The sequence below is a fragment of the Brienomyrus brachyistius genome, chromosome 10 (genome assembly GCF_023856365.1).
Source record: "Brienomyrus brachyistius isolate T26 chromosome 10, BBRACH_0.4, whole genome shotgun sequence".
In the NCBI taxonomy this organism is placed as follows: Eukaryota; Metazoa; Chordata; class Actinopteri; order Osteoglossiformes; family Mormyridae; genus Brienomyrus; species Brienomyrus brachyistius.
This window is the reverse complement of record NC_064542.1, coordinates 26,950,630-26,975,656: the sequence shown is the minus strand read 5'-3', so window position 1 is coordinate 26,975,656 and position 25,027 is coordinate 26,950,630. Positions and strand designations below refer to the sequence as shown.

General features: G+C 44.2%; 4 protein-coding genes across 19 annotated transcripts; 3 read left to right on the top strand and 1 right to left on the bottom strand.

Annotated features, from left to right (window-relative positions):
- The first annotated feature begins 1,128 nt into the window (after positions 1-1,128).
- On the top strand, positions 1,129-6,475 carry si:dkey-19b23.8 (low density lipoprotein receptor adapter protein 1). Of its 2 annotated transcripts, none has more exons than XM_049029362.1 (3): positions 1,129-1,497; positions 3,723-4,413; positions 5,273-6,475. In XM_049029362.1, the coding sequence occupies exons 2-3, from the start codon at positions 3,747-3,749 to the stop codon at positions 5,365-5,367; spliced, it is 762 nt and encodes a 253-aa protein (XP_048885319.1). In that variant the 5' UTR covers positions 1,129-1,497; positions 3,723-3,746; the 3' UTR covers positions 5,368-6,475. The 2 variants fall into 2 exon arrangements, with proteins under 2 accessions (XP_048885319.1, XP_048885318.1); XM_049029361.1 differs by having other exon boundaries at positions 1,131-1,497; positions 3,738-4,413.
- A 105-nt stretch (positions 6,476-6,580) lies between these two features.
- Positions 6,581-10,958, bottom strand: si:dkey-19b23.7 (uncharacterized). 3 transcript variants are annotated; one of them, XM_049028811.1, is made up of 8 exons: positions 10,858-10,958; positions 10,207-10,278; positions 9,572-9,643; positions 9,272-9,408; positions 8,331-8,388; positions 8,075-8,240; positions 7,715-7,912; positions 6,581-6,883 (listed from the first exon to the last, which is right to left on the bottom strand). In XM_049028811.1, exons 1-8 carry the CDS (start codon positions 10,951-10,953, stop codon positions 6,789-6,791), a joined length of 894 nt encoding a protein of 297 aa, XP_048884768.1. In that variant the 5' UTR covers positions 10,954-10,958; the 3' UTR covers positions 6,581-6,788. The 3 variants fall into 3 exon arrangements, with proteins under 3 accessions (XP_048884768.1, XP_048884770.1, XP_048884769.1); XM_049028813.1 differs by lacking the exon at positions 10,858-10,958 and adding an exon at positions 10,721-10,831; XM_049028812.1 differs by lacking the exon at positions 10,858-10,958 and adding an exon at positions 10,678-10,829.
- Positions 10,959-11,345: 387 nt separating this feature from the next.
- On the top strand, positions 11,346-19,662 carry zpax4 (zona pellucida protein AX 4). 7 transcript variants are annotated; one of them, XM_049027717.1, is made up of 19 exons: positions 11,346-11,528; positions 11,886-11,938; positions 12,031-12,120; positions 12,417-12,550; positions 12,864-13,007; positions 13,126-13,194; positions 13,493-13,668; positions 14,069-14,163; positions 14,266-14,483; positions 14,642-14,795; positions 15,581-15,792; positions 17,147-17,264; positions 17,351-17,559; positions 17,875-17,992; positions 18,303-18,468; positions 18,742-18,836; positions 18,970-19,109; positions 19,179-19,220; positions 19,518-19,662. In XM_049027717.1, the coding sequence occupies exons 1-19, from the start codon at positions 11,452-11,454 to the stop codon at positions 19,542-19,544; spliced, it is 2,337 nt and encodes a 778-aa protein (XP_048883674.1). In that variant the 5' UTR covers positions 11,346-11,451; the 3' UTR covers positions 19,545-19,662. The 7 variants fall into 7 exon arrangements, with proteins under 7 accessions (XP_048883674.1, XP_048883671.1, XP_048883672.1 ...); XM_049027714.1 differs by having other exon boundaries at positions 18,954-19,109; XM_049027715.1 differs by having other exon boundaries at positions 18,303-18,472.
- A 2,157-nt stretch (positions 19,663-21,819) lies between these two features.
- Positions 21,820-24,872, top strand: LOC125750242 (uncharacterized). Of its 7 annotated transcripts, none has more exons than XM_049027722.1 (6): positions 21,820-22,192; positions 22,321-22,383; positions 22,537-22,605; positions 22,788-22,914; positions 23,177-23,265; positions 23,655-24,872. In XM_049027722.1, the coding sequence occupies exons 3-6, from the start codon at positions 22,591-22,593 to the stop codon at positions 24,525-24,527; spliced, it is 1,104 nt and encodes a 367-aa protein (XP_048883679.1). In that variant the 5' UTR covers positions 21,820-22,192; positions 22,321-22,383; positions 22,537-22,590; the 3' UTR covers positions 24,528-24,872. The 7 variants fall into 7 exon arrangements, with proteins under 7 accessions (XP_048883679.1, XP_048883683.1, XP_048883680.1 ...); XM_049027726.1 differs by having other exon boundaries at positions 22,518-22,605; XM_049027723.1 differs by lacking the exon at positions 22,321-22,383.
- The last annotated feature ends 155 nt before the right edge of the window (positions 24,873-25,027 follow it).

Genomic DNA, 25,027 nt, shown 5'->3' with positions numbered 1-25,027 from the left:
AAACTAGCCAACATTTTCCTGAGGCTCAGCTAATTCTTAATTGAAACGACCCCAGCTAGAAGAGCAAGTCGATCCTACGGGTGACAATGGTGACCATCTAGAGCGCCCTCTTCTGGAGGGGGGGATGCGGATTTAGCAGTACGCCAGTGTCACCAAACTTCAATGAATCATATCTCGGGTGTACCACACTGATTTTGCTTGGCTTGCCAGTAACTTCAGCAAGAGCTCTAGGTGTAGAAGAAGTTTGCAAAAGTCGGCTGTAAGTGGTCATGAAGATTTCTGAAGGCACTGGGTTGCTTAGGTGGACTGGTATCTGTTGCATTGGTCCTTTGGTTTAGGTCAGACATTGGATAAATACCCCAGTGCGTCCTGTCAATATCTGACGCCTTCTTGTTGAATTTGGTAATCGCGGAAAACATAGGTTAACCTCATCAGCACAAACGGACTCCTGTTGCATTTTTTTTGGATCTGCGCCTAACGTGATGTCCCGGACACACTGTCCCGGTGTCATGTTGCTGCTACGCAGATCTCTGCTGGATTACTGTACATTGGGGAGATCCCTCACCTTGGCTTAGGAGAGAAGCCTTAATTTAAGCCAGGAAATTCATTAGTCTATACATTAATTTTAAGTACAACTGAACAGAAATACAGGAAATTTGTGAAAAGAGTGCCGAATGTTCAAATAATTTATTTATGTTGTAAACATACCCTGCTTACCCTATATAATGAATAAATCTATTCAGGAAAACCATTATGCTAAAGGTTTAGGGGGAAAATTGTAAATATCACATAAAACAACCCAATAATAACATTTACTGTCACGTTTATTTTTACCTGCCATCGAAATATTAGTATGAAACGGCAAGGGAATTTGAACAATCTGAATCTGATATAAAGAAAAGGGTTCCGCTTATTCTATAAAGTATAAACTTATTGCATTAGAGATATATGACGCCATAGTCTTTCGGTACAAGTAAGATGATGACACTATTCGATGCGTATGTGTAGTTTCTTTTAAAAAATCATTTTTTACAGCTCACCTGATTATCATATGCTGTCGTAATTCGCCGCCTCCCTCCATCCCGACGCGCACTACGTAACTCGGGGGCGCGCACAATCCGTACAAAAGCGGCGCGGGAGTAACAAGTCACGCCAGTCAAGTTTGTAGTAGTTCAACAAGCACCGCTTCTCACCATCACGGCACTAGTGCACGGCGAGCACGTCCGTGGATCCGTATATCACAGTTCGTTTGATGGAGCACTAAAACTGGCCTCTTTCATGCGTTGTACGTCTACGACGTGTTATTTTGTGCTGGTTTTCCAACACAGATTTCTGATCAAGATTGAGCGCACCTTCTCCCCCCCCCCACATCAAACACCAGTACGGACATTGTCTTACTGTTATTTCGAGGTCTGAAACAGGATTCACAGAACAAACGGGGAAGCACTGGATCTAATACATTTCAAGAAGGACATTGCAGGAAAGAACCGCTCCGAGGTAGGTTACTTTGTAAAGTTACCGTTTGCTATACTGTGCAATGATTTCACATCGGTTTTAAGCAACCGAAACATCTAGGATTACTTGTTGTATCACGAAGATAATTTATAGCATTTAAAAGTGGTTTGATCTGCTTACCTTACTAGATGGTGTGATATGTATATATTTTAACTAGATACAGTTAATAGATTAATATATTTTAATTAAAAAACAGACCTATTATAAGAGACGGTGATGCCCCATTGTTTCACATGGCCAACGCGTTTTGTATCGTCCTCTGACGCCACTAACGCAATTAAGACACAGTGTCGGATGTTTCCTGGGTTTAGTTAACTGAAAGCCGGTTGTGTGGTCTTGGTAATTATTTTACCCACTTTGTAGCGGATTCAGGGTTTTTACACTTCGAATCAACCGGTAATGAAACGAAAACGAAGATGGTGGGCAAACGTCATATAGCGCATCTTAAAGTTTATTATTATCAAAATGTTTTTGCTATGTGATCGGTGGCTGTTAACGTCCGTGTTAAGGTAAACATTTTCCTTATTTAGTTCACATTTTAAAACGCATGAAAACCAGTTAACGTGTTTTATATCCATCGGTACGATTTAATCCGCACCATCTTTAATGCCGTGCCACGTATTTAAATAATCCGGTTTTTGACTTGAGACCCTCTGATGTCAGCCTGTGTAGATTGCAGAAGAGAAATCTGCAAATATACTGAAGTCGTTTATTAGTGGAAAAAGTCTTTCTATCGGATTTATTATTAGTTGCAGTTGGATTTCAATTTAAATCAACACCCGGTTAGGTCATTTCTATCGAACACATTTGTCTTGTGACAGTTTGTAGTCTGGAATTCCATTTTGATACAATAGCAGGAAATAGCATGTTCTGCCTGGTGGGAATAACGTAATCATGTTGCAATCTGCAATAGTCTTACAAACTAGCCAGAATCCAGTGGAAATCGTAACATAATATTGGTCACAGTACCTAAAATTAACTTCAGTGATGTCATTCTCACATGTCAAATGTCAAAGAATGACATATGATGAAATACCGATTTTATATCTTCCAAAAATACACTAGCCCACACGTTTTAAAGTTGTCACAAGAAGTCTTAGTCTGTCTTGTGATAATTCACGACCTGTCATCTGTGTCACGGAGGAATTTCCAGGTCGTGTGTCAGTGTTTTCCGAACCGTTTAGCTGTTCTGTGCACCTCTCTGTGTCTCTGTGTCTGTGCCGGGTTTGTTTGTGTTAGATGCTCAAAGCAAACTATTGTTTTGAGACAGGGGGGGGGGTGCAAAGCTGTTTCCTGAAGGGAGAGAAGGTACAGCAAGGCGCCATGGACCAGTCGGCGGCATTTTGTCAAAGCGAAGTCTGGGCCAGTGGGGAGGTCGAGAGAATTGGACTGTGAAGAGAGAAAGGGGTGTAGGATATAGACCACAACACAGCTATTGTTTGGCTGTGTGTGCATATTGTACCAGAAATCTGTTGGAGTCAAAGGATCAGCAAAGTTGTCAACAGGTGAAATTCCCACAGCAGGTCTGTGGCATGAAATGCAAACGTACCATTTTCCAGGTTATAATCTTTACTGCATGTGAAGTCCAGCATGAGATGGTCCCCCCCCCTGTGGGGTGCAGCATTTACACTACAATTCTTGTGGATTTTGGGGTTTCATAGTAACTTAAACAGCAGCTCTAGCTGTAGAGGAAGTTTACTGAAGTTGGCTGTAAGTGGTGATGAAGAATTTCGGTGGTACTGGACTGCCTTTGCGGATTGGTTTCCGCTGCGCTCGTGCACTGGTTTAGATCAGACACTGGAAAAAACCCCCCCCCCCCCCCCTCCCAAAAGAGGGGCTGTACTCCCTGGTAATATCTAATAGTTTCTTGCTTTGGTTGCTGGAAATGTAGGTTGACTGACTCCTGTAGTGTTTTTGGCATCGGTGCGTGACCTGATGTTCAGACTGTCTGTCCCGGGGTCATGTTGCTGTTGTCCTGGATAATGCTACCGAACAGGAGATCCTTCAGCTTACCTTAGGAGAGAGCTTTCACCTGTCTGGACTAAACAATTTAGTCCTTCATGTTTTTCGTATCTTCTGCTATTTTGGGGTATCAGGCTCTAAATTATATTCTTGAACCTGCAGTATCCTGGCTCTGTTGTCCCTGTATTGAGATCGAATCCCCAGTTTGTCACTGAATGCCCTGGAATCTCTCCATGCCCTGATAGAACCTCTGTGTGCAGGAGAGGTGAATGCAGCTCCAGGGGAGGCAGGGATCAGCACGGGCGAAGCAGCAGACCAGCAGCGGGAAGACCGTCCCGGAGCCCATCATGGCCCTGAGCGCCTTCCACCTGATGCAAACGTTGAAGAATTCCCCTGCTGCCATCCGCCGGCGGCTGAGGCGTGACCGCACTGAGAGCCTTTCCCACGGGGACCCGCTCTTCAAGGTCTACTACCTTGGCACGGAGAAGATCTTCTCCCTGGACCTGCAGCAGGCCCAGGATGCCATAAGCCGGCTTCTGGAGGGCGCCCCCGGCAGGCCGAGCAAGGAGCATGCGCTGGTGGTGCGGCAGCGCTACGTGGAGGTGAAGGAGATCAGCACAGGCCGCCAGCTCACCAAGACCTTCTTGCAGGACATCGCGTACTGCGCTGCTGACTCCATCCACCCCAACGTCTTCATCTACATCTGCAAGCAGCGTGGACAGCAGCTGCACTGCCGCGTGTTCTGGTGCAGCCGCGCAGAGCGGGCCCGCGACCTCACTGCTTGCCTGGCCCACTCATTCCAACGGGCGTTCAGCGACTGGCAGGACGCTGTGGCGGTCCCCACCCCGGTGGAGGCGCTGCCTGTGCTAGAGGAGCGACCCAGCACACCTTCACCACCGTCACGGAGCCTGACTCTGCCTGCCAGCCTGGGGAAAGGTGAGTGAGTGACCAGTGTAGTGTGGCTATAAGCGGAAGGTTGTCAGTTCAAGTCCCACATGGGGGTTAAGCTTGTTGGAGCTTAACCTGAAGGTTCAGCCGAAAAGGTTCTGGGTTCAATCCCCCCTTATAAGGTGTTATTCACCTTATAGTAAAAGCCCTTGAGGAAATTCGGTTCTTTTCGATTTTATTTATCTAGTGCATTCTCGCAACATTACATTGTCTCAAAGCGCTTTAGATTGTCCCCACCCAAAGCCCCCAGTGAGTAAGTTAGAGTGACAGTGGTAAGGAAAAACTCCCTCATAGAAAGTAACCTGGGGAGGAACCAGACTGAAAGGGGGAGCCCACCCTCCAGGGGCCGGCAGATGAAGTCTGTAATGAAACATTACATTTTATATATTGCAACGACTGAGACCCTTCTTAGAATTTCCTCCAGTTGTAGATTCTTCGAAATAATCTCCTTTCGCTTCGGCGATAGCATCCTTTCAACCGGTTTCCAGATGTAGCCACCTGGAGTGCTTCTCCAACAGTCCTGAAGGAATTTCCACAAGTTGGCTGTCTTGCTCTTACTCATCGATCGAGATCATCCCAAACTTGTTCTATAGGGTTTAGGTGGGGGGTTGACTGGTAGTGTGTGTGTGTGTGTGTGTGTGTGTGTGTGTGTGTGTGTGTGTGTGTGTGTGTGTTTCTCTACACTGGTTGCTTTCATCGTGAGCAAGATGGGGAATGAAACTACCCAACTTCTCCACAGGGATGAATGAAGCACCTGTATTCTGCGTGGTTATGTGCTGAACTCACTGTTTTGCTTTTGCTTATGAGATGCCATTTTCCCACATGTCTACCTCTCTCATCGTTGCAGTTCGCTGGAGGAAGAGGAGCTCCTTGTCTACAAGCCCTTTGAGAGCCATTCTGAGGAGAAGCTCCGAAGGTTCTGATAGCCGGGTCTGGCCCTGAGGCACTGTTGAGTCCACACTTCGCGCAGACTGATTCTGCAAGAGCGACCTAGAAATTTCACGCTTCTCCTACAGGCTTTCTTGGGACACCAAGGGGTCTGTGTTTTCGTGGGTCCAAAGTGTGGTGTGATTGGCCCCCATCGTTACCTTCCGGTCAGGGTGTGTGTGTGTGTGTGTCTGAAGTTTGGATGACAACCTGTTGAGTGGCGCTGATGACCGGAGGCTTTTCTGATGGGTCTGCCAGAGCTTGGAAAGATCTGGAGTATCTTCTGAGTCTCTCCAGCCGTTGCTTGTTGTCAGGCTGGTCTGGGAAGTTCTTAACGAGTCAGATGGATTGTTTTGCGAGTTTTGGGTTCCTGGGGGTTGGGTTATGTGGTGTGGGAGGGTGGGGGTCAGTAGCAGGATTGTAATGATTATCCAGTCATGCCAAATGAAGGGGAGGGGGGGGATTAATGGTGTTTTGGAAGGTTGGTATTTAAGGACTGCTTTTTGAAATAGTCAGTTTGTTTACAGTTTCAGTGAAATGGTTCACAAGCTCTGCTGCATCTGATCTGCAGTGCAGTGTTACATGATACAGAATATTTCAAATGTTTCTGGTCGTTGCATGAGAAAATGAGGTCAGTGTCTCAAGTTGTTTTATGCCACCCCCCCCCCATTATGTCTGTACTCCATTTTTAACTGCCTGTATCCCCCCCCCCCCAACCTGGAATGTACACACTGTTCTGATCAAGCACATCCTCAGTCTGGAAGCCTTTGTGATCCCCCTGGGTGTGATGCTCACGTGTGTCTTTCTGTTTTATTCCTGTAGGACGGTATCAGTCACACACCGCTGACATTAGCCGTTAACACTGCAGCGTCCGTGTCTTTTATAGGCGTCGCTATAAACTTCAAAATTACTGCACATTTTTTACAGTCAGAGGAGTTTATCTCCTTCTGTGCCAAAAAGTTAATTGAGATTGTTTTATGATTAATTTTAACGTATTAATTTACTAATATGCACTGTATGTATTCTGGACTACAAGTTGCAACTTTTGTTGCCTGTGTTTTTAACCTTTAAAATGTTTCTGTATTCTATTTATGCCTATTTAATAAAATTTATTATGAACTTTTCTTATATCATCGTTCTTTTTTCCTTGTTCCCCTTCAGTTTTTTTTGTTGCGTTTTCCCCTCTGACCGTGTCTGTGGTCTTGCAGTGAATATAGCACACTTAGGCTTAAAACAAATCGGCTTTAATTTTTGGTCTTGAATGGGAAGCCAGAAATGGTTGTCAGGCACATGAATTTTTCTTTGCCCACATAAATGTTTTATTGTGACTGAATGCTGTCATGGCAGCTGGATGCTGTTCTCTGTACTCTGCTACAGACACACTATACTCAGGATGCTGATACGTGCTGGTGGACGGTGACCCCGCCCCTCACAGGCTATTGGCTGGAGGCTGACGCGGTCCCTCGATGCTGTTGCACCTCCCACAGACTCCTAACGTGCAATCTCCTCAGGACGTCCACCTCCTCCATGACTAAGGGAAAGCAGATGGAGAGCCTCGTCATGGTCTTCCAAGGCTTTCGGCGCATGGTGTGACTCTTGGCATCGATCCATCCCTTCCAGCATCCAACAGCTTTCACTAACAGCATCCGGTGCCTTTACATTTCTCGGGGGTTTGAGTGGGTGGTCCGTGACGGCATCCTACCCAGCCTGTTCTCCAGCCGTCTGCCCTGTACTCGATACAGACCCCCGACTCACCACAACGCTATACAGGATAAGCGGTCTGGAAGATAGGTGCCCATCAATCGGCTTACAGCTAGGATGATGGATCTCCCAAAGGCTATCCCCCTCGCTCACAGACCCACAATGCTGCAATTAAGTTCTATTAAAAATGAGTACCTACTGCTTAAACTTGTGATACATTTGGAGATTGACCTGTGATAAGAACTATAATCAACTGCTTGCTTGTGTGTGAAAGAATGTTACTTAGGTGTATCAGAAGCGGTAATATCTACTGAGGTAGCACAGTGATGTGACACTGTTGGTATGATGCTATACACATTCTTTCATTATCCTGACTGGTAAAGGCCTTTCTGTACAAGCCACGCCCTCCTGCCACCCAATCAGCATCCTCGTCGTTCTCTTTCACCTCCAAATACCTGACATCCATCACCCAGTACGCATCATCCTTGGTAATAAAAAAAAATGTGGTGGGCTGTCGCATAAATGCAATAGAAAAAAAACATCTCCCGTACTCGCTGAAACACTGACACATATTGCTCGTGCAGTAGCACAAGAGATAAGGCGGGTGAAGGTTGCCACCGTGTGGGTGACTGTGGTATTGTCACGGTCCGGCCCAACCCACCTTTGTCGTAGTATGGCTGGTCCCTAGAGCTGTGGATGAGGAGCATCTCCAGGAAGTTAATGATGGCACCAGAAACTAGGAATCTTTCCTGGAGGGAAAGGGTTTGGAGGTAGCACATGTCCAAAGAGAAGGGGTTGACAGGAGGGGGTACGGTGCATAGGCCAACTAACTCACTCACAATGTCCCACCCCCTTGTACCTGCATGGGAAAAACATATTGATCTATCAGTATAATATTTACTGTAATGTTTACATGTTTTAATGGACCATTACTGTCAATCTGAAACCTAATATTTGTTACTCTATTTGTAATAAATAATAATTCAGGGTATTTGGTAATAATACCACAAAAAAACACAACCTTGTGAGCACCAGTCTGTGATGGATTTGAGCTTCATCGGTGTGTCTCTGACCAGCGAATCAGTGCCCCCGATGTTGACCAGTCGTTCGTGATTGGACCGTATCCACGCATAAGGTCGGCCATATTTAGCGTAGCCGGCCAGCAGGAAAAGGGTGCAGTTCATTTCCTGTGTGCGGCAAACAGCGGGCAGGGAGTCACCGGCAGACAAGCTGAACAGCCCAAGGCTACATAAAAAGATCAGTAGGACGTCACTTACAGGCACGGCAATCTCCCTCTCACTGGGCGAGGCTGGGAGAAGATGGGCCTCATCATTCCTGAGCCCAGAAAAGCCAGACAAAACCAGCTAAAAGTCATTTGTCATTTTACTTCACTATGATAAAAATCGACATATCTAATGCATGTACTGCCCAGTACTCTATGCCAGCGTTTCTGAAACTATGGGCTGCGGACCAGTGTTGGTCCACTGAGCATCACTTCTGCACCAATCAAAATTCAGTCAGATCAGGTCAGGTATAATAATAATAAGAATAACAATACTTACTTACTTACTTACTTACTCACTCATTTATCTGTCTGTCTGTCTGTCTATCTATCTATCTATCTATCTATCTATCTATCTATCTATCTATCTATCTATCTATCTATCTGTCTGTCTGTCTGTCTGTCTGTCTGTCTGTCTGTCTGTCTATCTATCTATCTGTCTGTCTGTCTGTCTGTCTGTCTGTCTGTCTATGCATCTGCGGGGGGAGGGGGGCGAGGGGTGGGGGCAGTCATTTATGCAGGGCCCTGCAGCCCCAAAGCCTGACATGACTGGTCCCCAGCACAAATAAGTTTGAGAACCGCTGCTCTATGCAATCCTTACATATAACACCTAAGGTCTTCGGCATGTCTGTGTCCCTTGTGCCTCATGTTCTCTCTACAAAAAAAGCCTCTGAACATTTCATGATAAATACTGAGGGAAATATGACTCTATCTGTGGTTTGTCATCAAACACTGGACATCCCATCGCCTTCATGCACCCAGAGCGGTTCTCAGGGAAACCAGAAGATTAGCAGCAATGGCTGTGTTCCTTCATTGGATTTTAAGAACCACCCGTTCCAGCCTCCTGTGGGGTCACCATGCTCTCCTACGTTTACTGCTTTGCTGACAATAAAGCATCTACCACACGGCATATACTTTACACAGCCTTCCGGTCACCTGCTGCTCTGCTGGTGAGGTGCCTGTGGGGGTGGGTCTCCAGGGGGGGGAGTCCCAGCATCACTGCTGCTGCTGTCAGAGCTTGGGCTGGTGAGGGAGGAAGCAGCAGATACTGGGAAACCAGGAGAAAACCATCCCTGGAAGTAAGAAGCAAACAGCCTGAGCACTGGGATCGCAGCTTTTGACAGTTTCACTCAGATAAAATAATAATTCCCTTAATCAAAATGTTCCTGTTTACTTAATGTGGGCACACACTTTGTCCTCATTGGATAAAACTATTCACACAATCCAGATGCTCACCTGGTCTTCATTTACCACAGTCAATAAAAGTTCCTCTCTTCCTCTGAGCCATGGCTGGAAATAACGGAAGCCCTGCAGAGAAACAGATGGAATTTTATTTACAGGATGGGTTCGCCTGTGCAGGAAGGAGATACCAAACGAGAGATATCAAATGAAACTTCAATAACCACAGGCTTACTTGTTTTTATGTTTTTTAGTACAATCCATACTTATTTATCGATCTGCAGACTAGTCAAAGCAGAGCACTTCTGCTCTTGTGTGGCTGGGATTTGATGTGATTTTCTGGATGGGATCCAGTCAAAACCTTTCGCCATCAACCATCAATATTGGGGTGATGATGGAGAGATGAGGTATAAATGCATCTCTAGGTTAAATTCCAGCGAAATTTGCCCACCATTAATCAACAAATGAATTTTCAAAATAAGATCAAACCTACCGATCCGAAGGATAAATTCTGGAAAGATCTGGCGGCACCCCCACACCCCCGGGAAGACTAGAGTCTAAATGCACCGCCTTGGACCACCCGGCCACGAGACCACAACCATAATAAATCTTCCATAGCACGTCACAGCCACCTATTACAATAAGTAATTTACTCAAAAGAGGACGTCAAAATAAATATGTATATATTGTACCTGCAGGGAGCCCAGTATTGCCAGGTCAGATAGAAAGTGATTTAGTCTCTTCCTCAGCTCCTTCTCCCGCTTCTGTCTCATCACGAAAGCAAAAAGGCGAAACTCAGAGCGACCCTTCATTGCATTTCCATCTCACGCAGAATCATCGTTATTGGTAGAAAAATTAACGCTTCTATCCGTGCGACAAATAAATCCATTTTTAATCAAAGCATTCTGAAAATTTCAGGAAGAAGAACATTATTAAAGCCTTCCATCATCTGCAGTCTCCTAGCAACTGAGAGCCATGGGATCGCTGTCGAGTAATATTACAACACGAAATAAAATGTTACAAACTCTTATATTTCTGAATAAGATATATGTTTAAAATGAATCGTAGATTGCTTCCTCAGGGGTACCTTTATCAACACTTATGACTATGTTGTATTCATTCACATTAATAATTGCATATATTTTTATACTTGATAAACTTACATTAACGGCAGTCATATCCTTATAAAGATAAATATATCACTACCATCCGTTTTTAATAATTGGCAGTCCGCTCCAATGCACCGCTCCTCGGTTTTGCCTTATTTCCACGATCCTCCCCGTTTCTGTTCTTAACCTGTTAGTAGCCTATCGCGTCTTATTCGCCCATGATGTCATCATTACCTTAAGAATATTTATATTCCTCAATGTATCCTGTACCTCGATTTTGTTTCTACTGGCTGACCACCTTCCACAGAAATGGCTGAAGTGGGGGATCATCTACATAGTGCGTCGTTCTAGAAAAACGCAAAAGCAGAAAACAGCAGCAGCAGCAGCAACAACTATTATTATTTATTGTTGTTGTTATGCACTTAAATATAAAGAGAAACGTTAAAGTGATGTGCGTGCTTACATGTCTACATAGCCCTAGTTAATCTTGTAATAACTAGATATTTAGAGAAAATAAAAAAATCGCCTAAAGTTATTATACATTAATAATTATATGTAGGCCCATTAAATTCTTTGATTACTACCAATAAATCAGAAAAAAACTAATCTGTAAACCCTAGTTCCAGCAAATAAATTTGGGCGGGGATATCTATTAATTAATGACCTAAACATGGATGTTAACCGCTGAAGTCAGAAACTGCTAGGATGGCGATAAGCAATTACCTGCCAGGTGTTTCGGTCTGTTTAACCACAGAAATGGCGTCGATAATTAAATCCGTCCCACTTTGTTTTTGGCAAATTAAAAAGAAATCCTAAAGTAAACTTTAAATGGTTTCTCAGATGAGATATTCATTGGCCAACACAATACCCCATATTATTAAAATACCTCCTAAAAAGCGCACATGGTAAGTTTATTTAGAACTGCATCCAAATTATTCATTCTAAATTGTCTCAGTTTTTAGTGAAAATTTTAGGGGTGGGTCGTACTGCACTGGGTTATACTATTGTGTAGATTAAAGCTAAAATCAATGGATTATTTCTTTAATAAACCCGGCAGATGTTAACGTTTAAACTATATATTTTTTAAATTAAGCTTTTATTAACGTGTTGTCAGTGTTGTACAGTTTTTAAAGTACATATAACAGTCTCATTAGGGTGAGACCAAGGCTCTTAACTAAATTAGGGAATTCGTCCCATTTGATAGTCTTGGATTTAGTTGCTACAGTCATATGTTTTAAACTTTGCGGATTTTTATCCTCCAGTGTGGTGTTGCTTTGCATCTTACAAATCTCTGTTTCCACAGTCATTCCAGCTGGTAAGTTTTCTCTGATCTTCGTCAATCAAATGCTGCACAGCCGCACATACTTCACTGGTTCTCATTTTATTTTTCCTTTTTTTTCTGTCAAGGAATGTTCAAGATGGCGTGTCATGATCGCCATTTCTGGCTTAACGTTCAGTCGCAGTTTCTTGGCCAAACGACTCGCTTAGGCTTTGAAGGTTAGTTTACGTATCTTCCTGAATCGGGGCTCGGTCTGCTATAATGACACAAATGATCATTTGCTATCTGGATGAAAATAATTACAGTTTTTGTATTATAGTTCTCTAGTGACTTATTAGCAGCTTCCATATGCTAAAAGGCTACTCTCACCCTGTAATTCCTCTGTTTCTGGTGTATGTATCAGAAAACCATTACTCATTCACTAAATGTTATTCTCACCCTTGAGTGTTTTTTTTTTTTTTTTGATAATGTGCCCAATATGCATATGCAGGGCTTTAATGCATCTCTGTACTAGACAGCAGTGGCGTTCACTACCTGCCTATCGAGCGAGCCGCTGAGTGCGGGTATGGCATCGGGTACAGTGCTGCTGGAGACCTGGTCGTGCGAGCCTCCTTCCTGGCCTGCCATGTGAACAGTAAACTGGGCCAGGTATGGCCATCCATCCCTCCCCTATATACACTTGTTCTATTCTGAAAGCGCGGGCACAAGGCAGGGAATAACCCAGGATGGGGCATCAACCCACCGCTGGGTGCGAACACACACGCACCTATATAACATAATAGAAAATTTGACAATTTAGCAACTCTACCTTTGGGTGTTTTTGGACTTTGGGTAACTCTCTCTGACAGAGGAGTTTTTGAAAGAGGTTCAGTTTATGGAGGTTTGACAGTTGTGGTGCTGAAGAATGAAGATGTAGCTAAGACACTTTCATCTTAGCCCGATATTTACGCTCTCCTCCTAGAAGGGTGCAGAATTCTGGCTGCGTGTCCATGTTGTGAATGAAGATGCTGACAGCAGGGAGGTAGTCTACCCCCTGCTCCTTTCCTGCCCTCTCTTCCAGGCTTGGAACCCCCGTGAGGTGGTCTGTGAGGAGGGTTACATGGAGGTATATTTTTAAGATTGCTTGTATAGCATTCACATCTTTGCCTGTAACAGTGTACTTACTGGTGGTTACTTACTGACTGCACTCTATGAATAAAATCTGGTTCTTCCTATTTGTCCAGGTTTCTGTAACCTGGTGGCTCCCCCATAACAATCACTTAAATAGGGAGGAGGATGTCAGACCTCCTGAGGTATGTATCTTCTAGATAGTAGGTAGTATGGTAGTAATGACACGGCAAATAAGGCTGGTGATGAAAGCTCTAATTTAGAGGAAATGCCATTTAAAAAGGACTTGTGGTGCTCTTATCCTGTTTTGGGGCATGCATTGAGTCCTTTTTCTGAAGACAGCACCATCTAGTGGGGACAGAAAATACAGCAAGCGGTTCATGATGCTTCATTAGCCCATGATGAGCTGTCAATCCCTGAGGCACAGTAGTGCCCCTTCCTGACCCCCTCCCCCCTCCCACCCCCGGCATGTCATCATTTCAGGAGGACGGGCTTAGCCAGGGACAGGTGGCGTTCCATGTCCCACACCAGACTTCGGTAGAAGCCATGTCTGTGAGACAGGCCCATCTCCAGGGTTACCGCATCAATGCCATGGGTGACCGCCTTGTGATGCGCTGTCTCTACTCCTCCCCGCTGTCCTACGTGCTCCAGGTCCCCGAAAGTGTCTCCATCTTCCTTTTTCATGACTTGCATACTGCCTGAGTTTTAGTAATTAGGACCTAGTTAAATATGTTTCCACGTTCAATAAGAATCAAGCGTTTGAAAATGCATTAGTATGGTAGTTTTCAACCCACTCCTCGGGGACCCCCCCCCCCCCCCCCCGATAGTCCAGTGTTGCTCCCTCCCTGCTCCCAGCACAACTGAACCAAATAATCAAGCAATGAAAAACACCAAATACTTGGTACAGTGTAACTGAGGAAGTGGTTGAGAAACACTGCATTAGTGTAAAATGACTAATTGAATAGTGTAGATTTCTCTCTCTAAAAAGAACAGAATAAAAAATTCTGGTGTTCCTTCTCATGTGCATGTGATCCAAACCTATGTGCCTTAACTCCAGGACCATGGGATTGAGGTGGAGGCTGTTAGTGCCACGGTCTTCTACCAGCGGCAGAAAATTCCCCTTCTGGCCAACCTCTCCGTGGCCTGCCCTCTGAGTAGGCCTGCTCTCGCTCATGGCTTTTGTGTAGATTGTTTTTGCTTATGAAATACAATTTTTATGAGAGGTCACGCTCTCCTCGCCATCTTTTTCTGCCAAGGCAGAGCAATGGTGGATGGGGAACATCTATCATGGACATTCCCCCAGATCCTGAGCCCTCTGGTGCAGGGCTGGTTCAGGGACAAGGGCGTGAGGATGGGGGTAGGTGCGAGTCTCCTCAGCGAGTGTCAGATCCTAGAGCGTGGCTATGAAATCGGGTTGCGGCACCATCTTGTGGAGATCCGGATTCCTTTTGGAGCAGAAGGTGGATTCATTAAGGTTTGTTGATGAGAACCGATGCACATGAACCCCCAAATCCTTGTTAAAGCATAGATGGGTGTTTTGTGTGGTGCTGGAGTTGTAAGGGTTGATGTGCCCAAGGAAACTGAGCAGCCTGGGGTTCCCGGGTTCCCAGTGATGCTGAATTTCTTCTCCAGAGCAACATTGTTGACCACAGCTACTCGCAGTCCTTCTCTGTGGACTTGTTCTTCATTCACCAGTGGGAAGAAGGCCACTGGGGGGTGACCCAACATCGCTCCTTCAGATCCTTGAACACCACATATGTTCCACGAAGGCTCGTTCTCATCAACAGTGAGTCTTTGTACCCCCCCCCCCCCTATGAAATCTACCTCCTCCTCTGGACCAGATATGTGCTCTCTCTATTTTATTAGTATTTCATTTATATTAAAAGGTCCCTAATCCCACCCACTTTAAAAATTCCCTCAAATCTTTCCCATTTGTTGCTCTTGACTGGTGTGGAAGACCACAATCATTTCTAGTAAGAAGCTGCCAATATTGTGCTCCACTCCTCTTTGAAAATATTAATGAAGAAGGACATCTTCATGGTGTCCTTGATCTGTCTTTCAGTTTGCATTTCAATGTCGGGTTTGGGGTCAAAGCTCCCAGCTGGTGCTGTGATCCCAGGCTTTGCACACTTAAATATTTTCAAGCTTCAGAGTGATTCGGAGGGTCTCGCATGACTGCTGGTCCTACAGAGTTTTACTATGGACCGAAGATACTAAAAAGTTGTTGTGTTTAGATTAGGTGAGGTTTAGATAAGTTTAGGTTTAGATCAATGTTTCTCAACCCAGTTCTCCGACCCCCACAGGGTCCATATTTTGTTCCCTCCCTTGCTGAGGACCAGATGGGGAGAAACCATTTTAGATGATTTACTGTAACGCAAAAGCGAGTCTTTCCTTAAATGATCCACCATCTTCCCACTGCCAGTCAAGATTGTGTTTCTCAATAAATTACAGTGTAAAAGGTTGGGGTTCACCGTGGGTGGGACGTCAAAGAGCTCTTATGATTCAATGCTTAGGTCTTTTAGTATCTTTGTAAATTAATATTGATTTGTTTTTCTTTTGGCTCCTGCTCAGACACCATTCCGGGACAGGGAATGTTTTCGGTGACCTTTGGAGTGTTCTCTCCAGAAGTGTCCCTACGCAGCGTGGCTGTGCGGGGCGAAGCGCCTCTGAGCTGGGCCCAAGCCCGCAAGTCGGGCCTCCGGGTTTCCCTTATGCCCTTTGCCAATGGCAGCCATGCTTATCAGATCCAGGTGCCCTTCACACACCCCCAGGTGTTCCTGGAGGTGAGGGCCACCTTGACTCTGCACATGCTTCCACAATCTCTGGCACCTTAACAGTTAATGGCTTATAACAGATTAACATGGCTATTGATGCACAAGTGCTAAAATATGGTTGATTTATTAGTGAAACTGTTAACCAGTGGTGTTGTGCCAGTCAATATAGGTAGGCCAGTGCCTACCCAGTATTGTAAAAAAAAAAAAAAAAAATGTGTAAATGAATTATTCAGGCAATGAATAATGACTACATTGACTGCGAATAACATGTCGTTAAGGGTAATCTAGCCAATGAGCAAGCTTCCTCCAGCTGATCGCATCATTCCGGTCTTCCAGTAACTCTACACATCACCGAGTGACGTCGTGACATTCATAACTTGCATCTCAGTGTCAGTAAACAAGGTTAGCTGTTATTAGCTGTTTACAACTGCTAGCCAAGTAAATGTGCTACTACAAGTATACGGAGGCAGCCGAAGTGTTTCTATGTTGTTGTTCCAAAGACATATGCTGTATTAGCCTAAAACTGTCAAAATATATCACTGAAACATCTGCATGGGTAGCTATGTAATCAACGTGTTGGCACAGATATGCAGTGAACCTGCGGTATGAAATTATTAATGTCAGCTAACTTTAGCCAGCAAGGTAGATGGCAGACCGACTCCGTTTGTAATGTAGTGGTTGTTGTTTGTACAAATTGCACTATCCTTCAGTATTTGCTAGCTGGCCACAAACACCAACACAGCCTTCTGCATCTCCACGACATGTATTTTGAACACAACTGGCAAACTACTGTGTGTATCTTATGAGTGACGTTACTTAGCCAGTCATCTAGCTAAATGCATCATTGCTACTGCATACTTCTAGATAACAGCATGATGCACCATGCCAACCATAAATGGTTGTACTTGCATGCTATTTGCAATTAACTTATGCACCAGTAGCTTTTTTTTTTTTTTTTTTTTTTTTTTTTTTTTTGTGCATGTGATTGTTCTGTGCGCCTTGACGGTAACCAGGCCGGTGCAGTTACTTTACACAGGACACATACAGAATCAGACTAGTTATCTACTTGTTGCTACTGTTGAATGTATGACCATCATCATATCAGCGATTACAATTTGTTTTCCTATTGTATTATTTCCAGAATGGTAGAATGCAGACTGGCAATGGACATTTTTTCAAAAATGGCTGGACAGAATGCAAATCACTTAGACAGGACAGAGTTAAATTGTCTTCTGTGTGGTTTGGATGTGATGCCTTCCCTTAAATTTGGTTTGCAAGACGCCCCTGCTGTTAACTATACTGTTTACACGGGGGAAAAAAACTGAATTTCTAGCTGTATGATTGGACACGCTTTCCCCTTTAGTATATCGGTGGAGGTTACAGAAGACACATCCTGGAAATGGTTTTGTCCCTTGACATCCTCCCCAGCAACGTGGCCTTTTTCCACCATGCCACTGTCGTGTGTGACTCACAAGATGCAGGTAGGTCTTCTCATAGCACCATACTCTCCCATCCCATGCTTAATCTAGCCCCTGCCTTAGCTGTTCCCACCCTCTCCCCATCTCAGTTCTGCCCAGGCTTGAGGGCAAGTGCACCGACAAGGGCGTGCTGGTGCTGTTGCATTATGGGAACTTGGGCTCCAAATGGGAGATGTACATCGACGGCCGCAGGATGGACTGGGAGGTGGTGAAGCTGGGGGGATACGTGGTGAATTTGGAGGAGGAGGAGTACTTTAGCGTGGAGCTGTCCATGTACAGCCTGGGTGTGGTTTATGAGGTGAGGCAACAAGATTTAATAACAATGAAGACAATCAGGTACTCAATGAATTTGTTGTACATGGGAGTAGCCAAACTAGACCTTGGTTAATTGGTTTATATGCAACCTCTAAATTGCTAAACTGAAGTCATGAATTTTAAAATGGTGTTTCAGATTCAGTCAGTTAGACACTAGTGTAAAGCCACAGATTTCTGAAGAAAGGGCACCAGTTCACAAGAACCTGGGTCTGGACACCTCATGTTCCAGATTTTTCTCTTTGGTGTTTGTGGAGACTGGCCTCTCTCCCCCTCTCCTCTTCCTCTACTCCCGACGCAGAACATCAGCCTGCAGGGTTTGAAGATCAGGGTGGAAGCGAGTGTAGTGAACGTGGATTCAGAGATTGTGGAGCACACCTTGGTCCAGCAGTGCACCTTCCCAGTCTGGGAGTTTCTGTGTAAATATTACTGTAAACAATTCATTAGACATTCCAAGTCTATATGGCCTATATAGCCCTTCCCCTGCTGTAAATCCATTCACATTTCACTGATTTTTTTTTTCTTTCTTTCTGGAAGCCAATTTCATTTTACTGGAAAATTTGATCATAGGCCTGCCTGAAATACAGTATTTGTTTAATTTCTACTTCCACCACTAGAGGGTGCAAAGTACCATCAAACCACAAGTAAACCTAGGTGACTCTTCATCCCGTTCTTTCTGTTGGCTGCCCCTCAGGTGCTCAGTGATGACTTAGACACATTTCCTTGCAGTGTGCCTCCCAGAAGGCAGGGCAGTAGCGGTGGTGGACACGTCCCGCACCACCCCCCCCGTCAAACCAAATCGGACTGCCCTGCTGGACCTGAGCTGCAGGCCGTCTGCAGCAGACGGGACTCGAGCCCTTTTTAACTTCTCCCTGGATTCGTGTGGCACTAAGACGTCAGTGAGTACCGGGAACCTGCCATTCTATGCACTTGAGGTTTGGTGTTGCGTGTTTAAATGCTTTAGACTTGCTTTCCATTTAAATGAACTATTTACCTGCTGTTCAGACACGACTCCTTCAGCACTCAACCTATCACAACTCGTTATCTAGCTGCGTTTTGTAATTGAGATTTACTTACAACAAAGTTAGTCCTTTTATGTAGTTCTTCCATTATCTTGTGTTTCGCCAAACCATCCATTACACGAGGATCTCTGCTCCACCTGCACCAGATGGAGGGGAATCACCTGGTCTATGAGAATGAAGTGGTGTACATGGAGAGAACTGCCAGGCCCCTCCCACTCATCCACCGGGACACCCACTTTAGGTGAGACTCTCCATATTATAGAAGGAACTGGAAAATGGGGGCACTCATTGGGTTTCTTGGTTTTATCTGAGCCTGTAGACTAAGATCATTTTGATCTGTCATTTCGTCATTGGCCAGTTTTTCCTGCCTACAGACTCATTCTACAGTGTCGTTACCTGGTCAACAGCAGCATCACGATCCACCACCTTCCCACTGCCTTCCCATCCTCAACCAGCAACCACACACACGGGAGCCCTGGATATCTCTGGAGCAAAAAGCCCCCCTCTGGCAGAGGTATGCTGGAGGGAGCGGGGGTGTGTAAGTGGAAGATGCTAATGACATTACTTCTGTCTTCTCTTGCAGCTCAAAGAAGTGTTTTACAACAAAGGATGGCAGATGGATCAGGTTAAGTTTGTTTTTGTGTATTACACCAAGGTTCGACTGGGCTTTTACAATGGATATGGTGCATTTATAATGGCTTATTGTATTTTTACCAAGTGTTCAAAAAGCATTTGAAATTATCAGCCAAATCCACGGCTTCCTGAAATGAAGATTTGCCACATTATTTGGTTTGATCAGTCCTGCAGAAATGTTCATGTGTTAAAGGATGGATCCACCCTGCTTATCCATATGTAGTTTTGACAAAAAATGTTCAGATGCCTTGTATATGTACATCTCTGGGAATATCGTCTTTTCTTACAGTCAAGATGTCCCTGCCCATGGTGTTGATAGTGGGGATGGTGTCCATCTTTCTAGGGATCCTGGCGACGGTCATTTGGCTCAAGGCCTCTTGTCTTTTCAACTCTTGAGTCGCGTCAATAAAACTAATAAAATTCTGCAGCACAAATGCAGAGGTGCCTCATTTTTGGACACAGTGACACAAATATTGGAGTGTTTTGGCACTTTAATGCTTACCATTGTAATTAACAGCGCTTATTTAACCTATTTATAATGGAGAATCCTGCCTATTTATGCCAGAATCCTGCCTGACACATTGTAGCGAAGTTCTAAACATGTGAAATATGTGGTGCCCACAACACATACGGCTAAACCAACTCAATGTGGCTTCGTGAACGGCAGGATGAAATCGTGTGACCTCCCCAATCATCCGATCTAAACATTGCTGAATCTTTACAGGAAGTTCTGGTGAGCACAGTGTGAAGTGAATTTCTACTTCCTTCATCCTCCAGAATGGTCTCTAACGTCACTCCCCCCCCCGTGCAGGACTCGTGTGACAGCATTCCGAAAGGACGGAAGCTTCTCTGAAGGCACAGAGTGGCCCTACGTCTGATTATGTCTCATGATTCACACTGCAAGGCTTGTGGCACTGAATGACAGCTGAATGACAAAACTTTCAAATTTGAAAATTGCAACTAGGTTTGAAGGACAGGGTTTTAACAGAACTACAAACACAAAAAGAAACATACCTTTAAAAAGGTTCACTGTGTAAATCACTTAAAACTAAACTGGAAACTACAATAATACTTCATCTTAAATGTTTCTAAAGTAAAGTAATTTCTCAACCATCAGGCACATACTGTGAAAACTGGAAGACAAGCCCATCCATCATCCATCTATCCATCCATCTCCTATACCCGCTTGTCCTAGGCAGGATCACAAAGATCCAAAGCCTATCCTGTAAGCTAACCAGGGATGGAACACCAACCCATGGCAGGGCACACAGCATTCACAGACATGCACACTTGTGACTATTACGTAACCTATTTTATTTATATACACATATATATATATATATATATATATATATACTTATATATATATATATATTTATTTATATATTTATATATAAAAACCTCCTGACGTCAGTCAGTCGTACAATCGAATACAGGCTATGCCTACAAACCGCAGACCATATAATCATGATGTGAACAAAATATGCTGCATTTCCCTAATTACATTCAGGTAAACGGGAACGGTACGCAGGTGTTCTTTGTATTGCCATTTCATTATCCTTTTAAAAGTCGTTTGGAGGGATGTCCTTCGGTTTAGTTCAGGGGTGGCCAATCTTATCCAGAAAGGGCCGGTGTGAATGCGGATTTTTGGGGTAACCTTTAGGTCGGCTGTTCAAATTATGATATTATCTATATCAAGTGTGTTAAATTAGGGCTGCATCCAAGCTCTGTAGGATAGCATATGTCTAGGAGCAGGGTTGGGAAGCCCTGACTTAATTATACTTTGAAACAGCTTAATCAGATGGTTTAATCCAAATAAGGACTGACAGAAGTGCAGTTAACCTAAACTATTTTAAGGACACTACCAGCTGTAAACAAATTCTGTGGAGAAAAACAGATCAAGGAATGACCAAAAAAAAAATCATTCTCCATTGATTTTTGAACTGCATGAATAGCCAAACCATCGTTTAGAACACACCTCTGTTTCAGTGTGAATTGCAAAATACGATGCACTGAGGATAGCTTAGTCATACTAATAACCACACTTGATGGAATCTGACATAATATGAGGAGACGGGAGAGGCATCTTTGTCCCTTTTCACATCACCACTCTAGTAACACTAAACAACTGCTCAACAAGACTAAAGAATTAAATTGCATGTTTAGCATCCAATTAATACCAGGTTGAAACTGTACAAACACGTTTGCTCACCTAATAAGACTAAAGGTCCAGAAAGTTCTGCGCCTTTGTTTACCCTTAAGTATCCACCCCTATTCCCGCTCCCAGTGAGCCCTGTATTACAGTAATGGTAATATCTATTGTTAGTCATACGATTTTATAGGTTTTTGCAATCAGGGTTAAAATCTCTCTTCTTGTAAGTGTCGTAACAGTTACACTCCTGGTCATGACCAGAGGGTGTAAAATGCAGGGCAAAATAATGGCCTTTCTTAAAATCTGCAAACCACGTCAGGAGCATCACAGACTTCCCATCTCTCCCGCGAACTGACTGCAGCTCCCTGACACTCGTGACCGAACTATATCATGGAAATGAAATCGCCATAACACTTCGAATCAAAGTTGAAAATCAGAAGCAGTTATTATAAAACTCAAAACAATTTGCATAGTTTGCAAGTGTTGGTAATGAAAGGATAAAAACACTGGTATGACTGTACTTGCGCTTTGAGTCCCTCAATCGATTCTGCATAATTGGGAGTCAAACTGCATGATTATCCAACCTATAACAGCTGGAGTCTGCTTGCTAGTTACTGGATAGTAGCAAACTCCCTTTTAACTTTAATCAGTTTGTTGAACTGCTGCTTGCGGGGCACCGTTTCGTTCCAAAAACCAATATAAATATTATCAAGTTTTTGAGATTTCCTAAAAATTGTCTACTGAAACAGGTCTTAAGTGCAAATCAAAGGGCGCTTAAGTTTTTGGAACAGTCACAAAACTGTTACTGACGGGTAAGGCAAAAATGGCATTTTTCAAATCGGTTCAACAAGTTGAATATACGATTTTATATTTTTTAAAAATGTAAACGTAATTGTCTACCACAATACCCCTGTCTATCCCGGTCTAATTGGCTTTCAAGTTTAACCAACAGTACCTTCGCAATAAGCCAGGTCTACATTTCCGCTAACAGTAAACGGTTTAGGTACGTCTCCGATTTGTGGTTTGTAAAATTGGTTTATATATATATATATATATATATATATATATATATATATATATATATATATTCTTCGAATGAACTGACATCTCTTGCGTTTTTCTATGGCCTTCGCTAAGCGCCGTTCCTCGCTCACAGGGTCCGAAGAGCTTTACTGCCGTGAAGGCAACCGCGCCCAGCCACAGCCGGCAAATGGCAGAGCCGACGGTATGCAATGTGTTAAAGGGGCAAAGAAGTGTGCAAAGAAGTATTAAACTAGAGTGAAGAGTATCTGAATTACGACTAACTTAACGTGTTTAGTAGTATTTGATTGCGTATTCTGAAAATGGCATTGCTCGGTGATGAGCAGCAGCTGTCCCGCCTTTCAGTATCTCCATCCTTCTCGGCAGGGATCCCGGCCGCCTGTCCTCCCTGGCGTCTCCTCACGGACCCTGCAGCACCCGTCTTTCCTCTCCCTCTATATGGCTGTCGGGTCCATGCAGTGCAGCTGCCGAGCTCGCAGCCAGAGCTTCCCAGGTAAACTCAGGCAAATTAGACCCACGGCATTGGCTGGTAAATACCCGGGTGGTTAACATGGAGGTGGCAGTAGAACAATTAACCGTTCGTTAGTAAAATTCGGTAATTTAATTTAAGTAACAGGCTGCATGTATAAAGAATGACATTATGGTAAATCTACATTTTATTGTGACTATCAGATCTTATCCTTTATATTTCCATGAAAAACTTTTAGAATCCTCTAAATCCAGCCCTGTTTTTTTCTCCTTTCTTATCCTCTCAGCTCCGGCCATGATTCCCTCCGACTTTTTCTACAATGATCCCATGCAGGCACCAGGAAATCGAATTCCCAACAATGTGGCCCAGCTTGAGGTGAGTGCATCTTCGCACCAGGGTGTGAGAGGGAGCATAACTGTCTCAGGAGAGAGTTCACTCTGGTTGCTGTGTAGACTGAGGCTTGTCCCAACCTGATGTTGATTATGTCCCCAGTTAAAACTGTTACCCCATCACTGAAGTCTGCAGGCGTGTTAGAGGGGCGTTTTGTTGGGGCCCTGAAAATTGGCATTGGGGACCCAGAATCTACCAAGGTCCCCATCATAAATTCTGGCCCCGCTGCATGTCTAACTTGTTTCCCCACCAAATGCCATCCCTTATGGGTCCTTAGAAACTTCGCCTCCCTATACACCAAATAGCTCCAGGATATTTGTATAATGGCTCTTGGATGTAAGCAGTATTTGTATAATTTGTTCCTTGAATTGTAGGTTTTTGAATGCTGTCAACTGAACACCCCCGCACCCATCATGTCACCTAGCATCACATCATCTATCAGACCCGATCCCTTTAGAACAGAACCCCACCTAATCAGAGACCTGGGTTCCCAGGTATGGGCCTGGGACCACCTCTGCGCTCCCCAAACTTCTACGCTCGGTCCTACGCTGAGACCGAGGAAGGAGGTCATTCAGCTGTCTGCCGAGGAGGACCAAGCCATCACTAACCTCCTGAAGCTCCATCACGAGTCCATCAGCGAGCCAATTCATGAGAGACCTTGCCAGCCGAGATGGAGCCCTGCCAGGTGTTTGCCAGCCAATCAGGAAGATGATGCTAACATTGACTGCATACCTCAGCTGACAATGACATCGAAAGGGCAATCTGGACGGTGGTCAGACACAGAACTGGAGGCTGCTGATATTCTCCTTACTCTGGATGACGGGGAAGTAGTAATAAAGGAGCCCCGCAGTCTGGCTCAAGGGGACAGTGAAAGTCAAAATGCAGACACTGTGGATCGGTGCTTGTTGATCTCCAGTGGTCTGGGTCCCACCTCTTTAGGGTCACCTCATGTCGACAGTGATGATGTCAATTCAGTATCCAGTGTGGAATATTCTGAGATTGGCCAAGTGGACAGGGTTGCTTGTGGAAGCGCAGAAGAATCTGAGAATTTGGGGGAAATGGACCCGCAGGATGATTTCCACTGTGGAGGGTCCCAGTGGTTGGAAGAATCTAGCAAGCGGCTTCAAAAGTGGCAGGAAGAGGAGCAGTTAGGGCTGAGAATGGGGCTGCGAGAGGAGACTGAGGGGGCTGTCGTGTCTGCTCTGCTCAATCTTTCCCAACGACCACAAGGCCTTCCACCCTCCTAGACTTTCACAGAGGTGTTTGAAGTAGAAGAGTAAAGTTCCGCATCCTATTTTTTCAGTGTACGTGTTATTTAAAAATGTTCTATTACAGTTACTAGTATTTTCACTTCTGTTTTAGGTTTATTTTGTATTTAAACTTGAACAAGTTTTTTAAATATATGGATACTTTTAAAACATGGTTTACTGTTCATAGAGAATATTGACCAAAATGTGCAAAGTTTTTCATTCTTCCTCATTTAAAAAAAAAAAAAAAAAAAAGTTAAACTGGGTTATTTCAACAACGTTAATGTGGTAATTCTTCTTGCCACTTCAGTTAAACACTGACATTAAAATCGGTTCATTCACTAACTACTAGACTTCATTTGTTCTACAGCGCTGTTACCATAGTTAAATGTTTTTTGTTTTGCCAGTGGTTTACCTGCTTACCTGGTTAGTTTAGATGCCTCACATGTGAAGATTCTCCTGGAATGTTTGCTATGTTGTATTTTTGGTATTTCAACAGT

What these genes read in the sequence shown, in the direction of transcription:
- si:dkey-19b23.8 (XM_049029362.1), top strand. Translation starts at nt 3,747, where the DNA reads ATGCAGCTCCAGGGGAGGCAGGGATCAGCACGGGCGAAGCAGCAGACC. An exon ending in GCCTGCCAGCCTGGGGAAAG is followed by an intron (nt 4,414 to 5,272) that starts GTGAGTGAGTGA and finishes TCATCGTTGCAG; the next exon opens with TTCGCTGGAGGAAGAGGAGC.
- si:dkey-19b23.7 (XM_049028811.1), bottom strand. Translation starts at nt 10,953, where the DNA reads ATGATCCCCCACTTCAGCCATTTCTGTGGAAGGTGGTCAGCCAGTAGA. An exon ending in CTGTGGTAAATGAAGACCAG is followed by an intron (nt 9,409 to 9,571) that starts GTGAGCATCTGG and finishes TCTTACTTCCAG; the next exon opens with GGATGGTTTTCTCCTGGTTT. An exon ending in AGAGGGAGATTGCCGTGCCT is followed by an intron (nt 8,241 to 8,330) that starts GTAAGTGACGTC and finishes TGCCGCACACAG; the next exon opens with GAAATGAACTGCACCCTTTT.
- zpax4 (XM_049027711.1), top strand. Translation starts at nt 11,452, where the DNA reads ATGGTTTCTCAGATGAGATATTCATTGGCCAACACAATACCCCATATT. An exon ending in CCTCCTAAAAAGCGCACATG is followed by an intron (nt 11,529 to 11,885) that starts GTAAGTTTATTT and finishes TTTATCCTCCAG; the next exon opens with TGTGGTGTTGCTTTGCATCT. An exon ending in AAAGCCCCCCTCTGGCAGAG is followed by an intron (nt 19,110 to 19,178) that starts GTATGCTGGAGG and finishes CTTCTCTTGCAG; the next exon opens with CTCAAAGAAGTGTTTTACAA.
- LOC125750242 (XM_049027723.1), top strand. An exon ending in TCGCAGCCAGAGCTTCCCAG is followed by an intron (nt 22,915 to 23,176) that starts GTAAACTCAGGC and finishes TTATCCTCTCAG; the next exon opens with CTCCGGCCATGATTCCCTCC. An exon ending in ACAATGTGGCCCAGCTTGAG is followed by an intron (nt 23,266 to 23,654) that starts GTGAGTGCATCT and finishes CTTGAATTGTAG; the next exon opens with GTTTTTGAATGCTGTCAACT.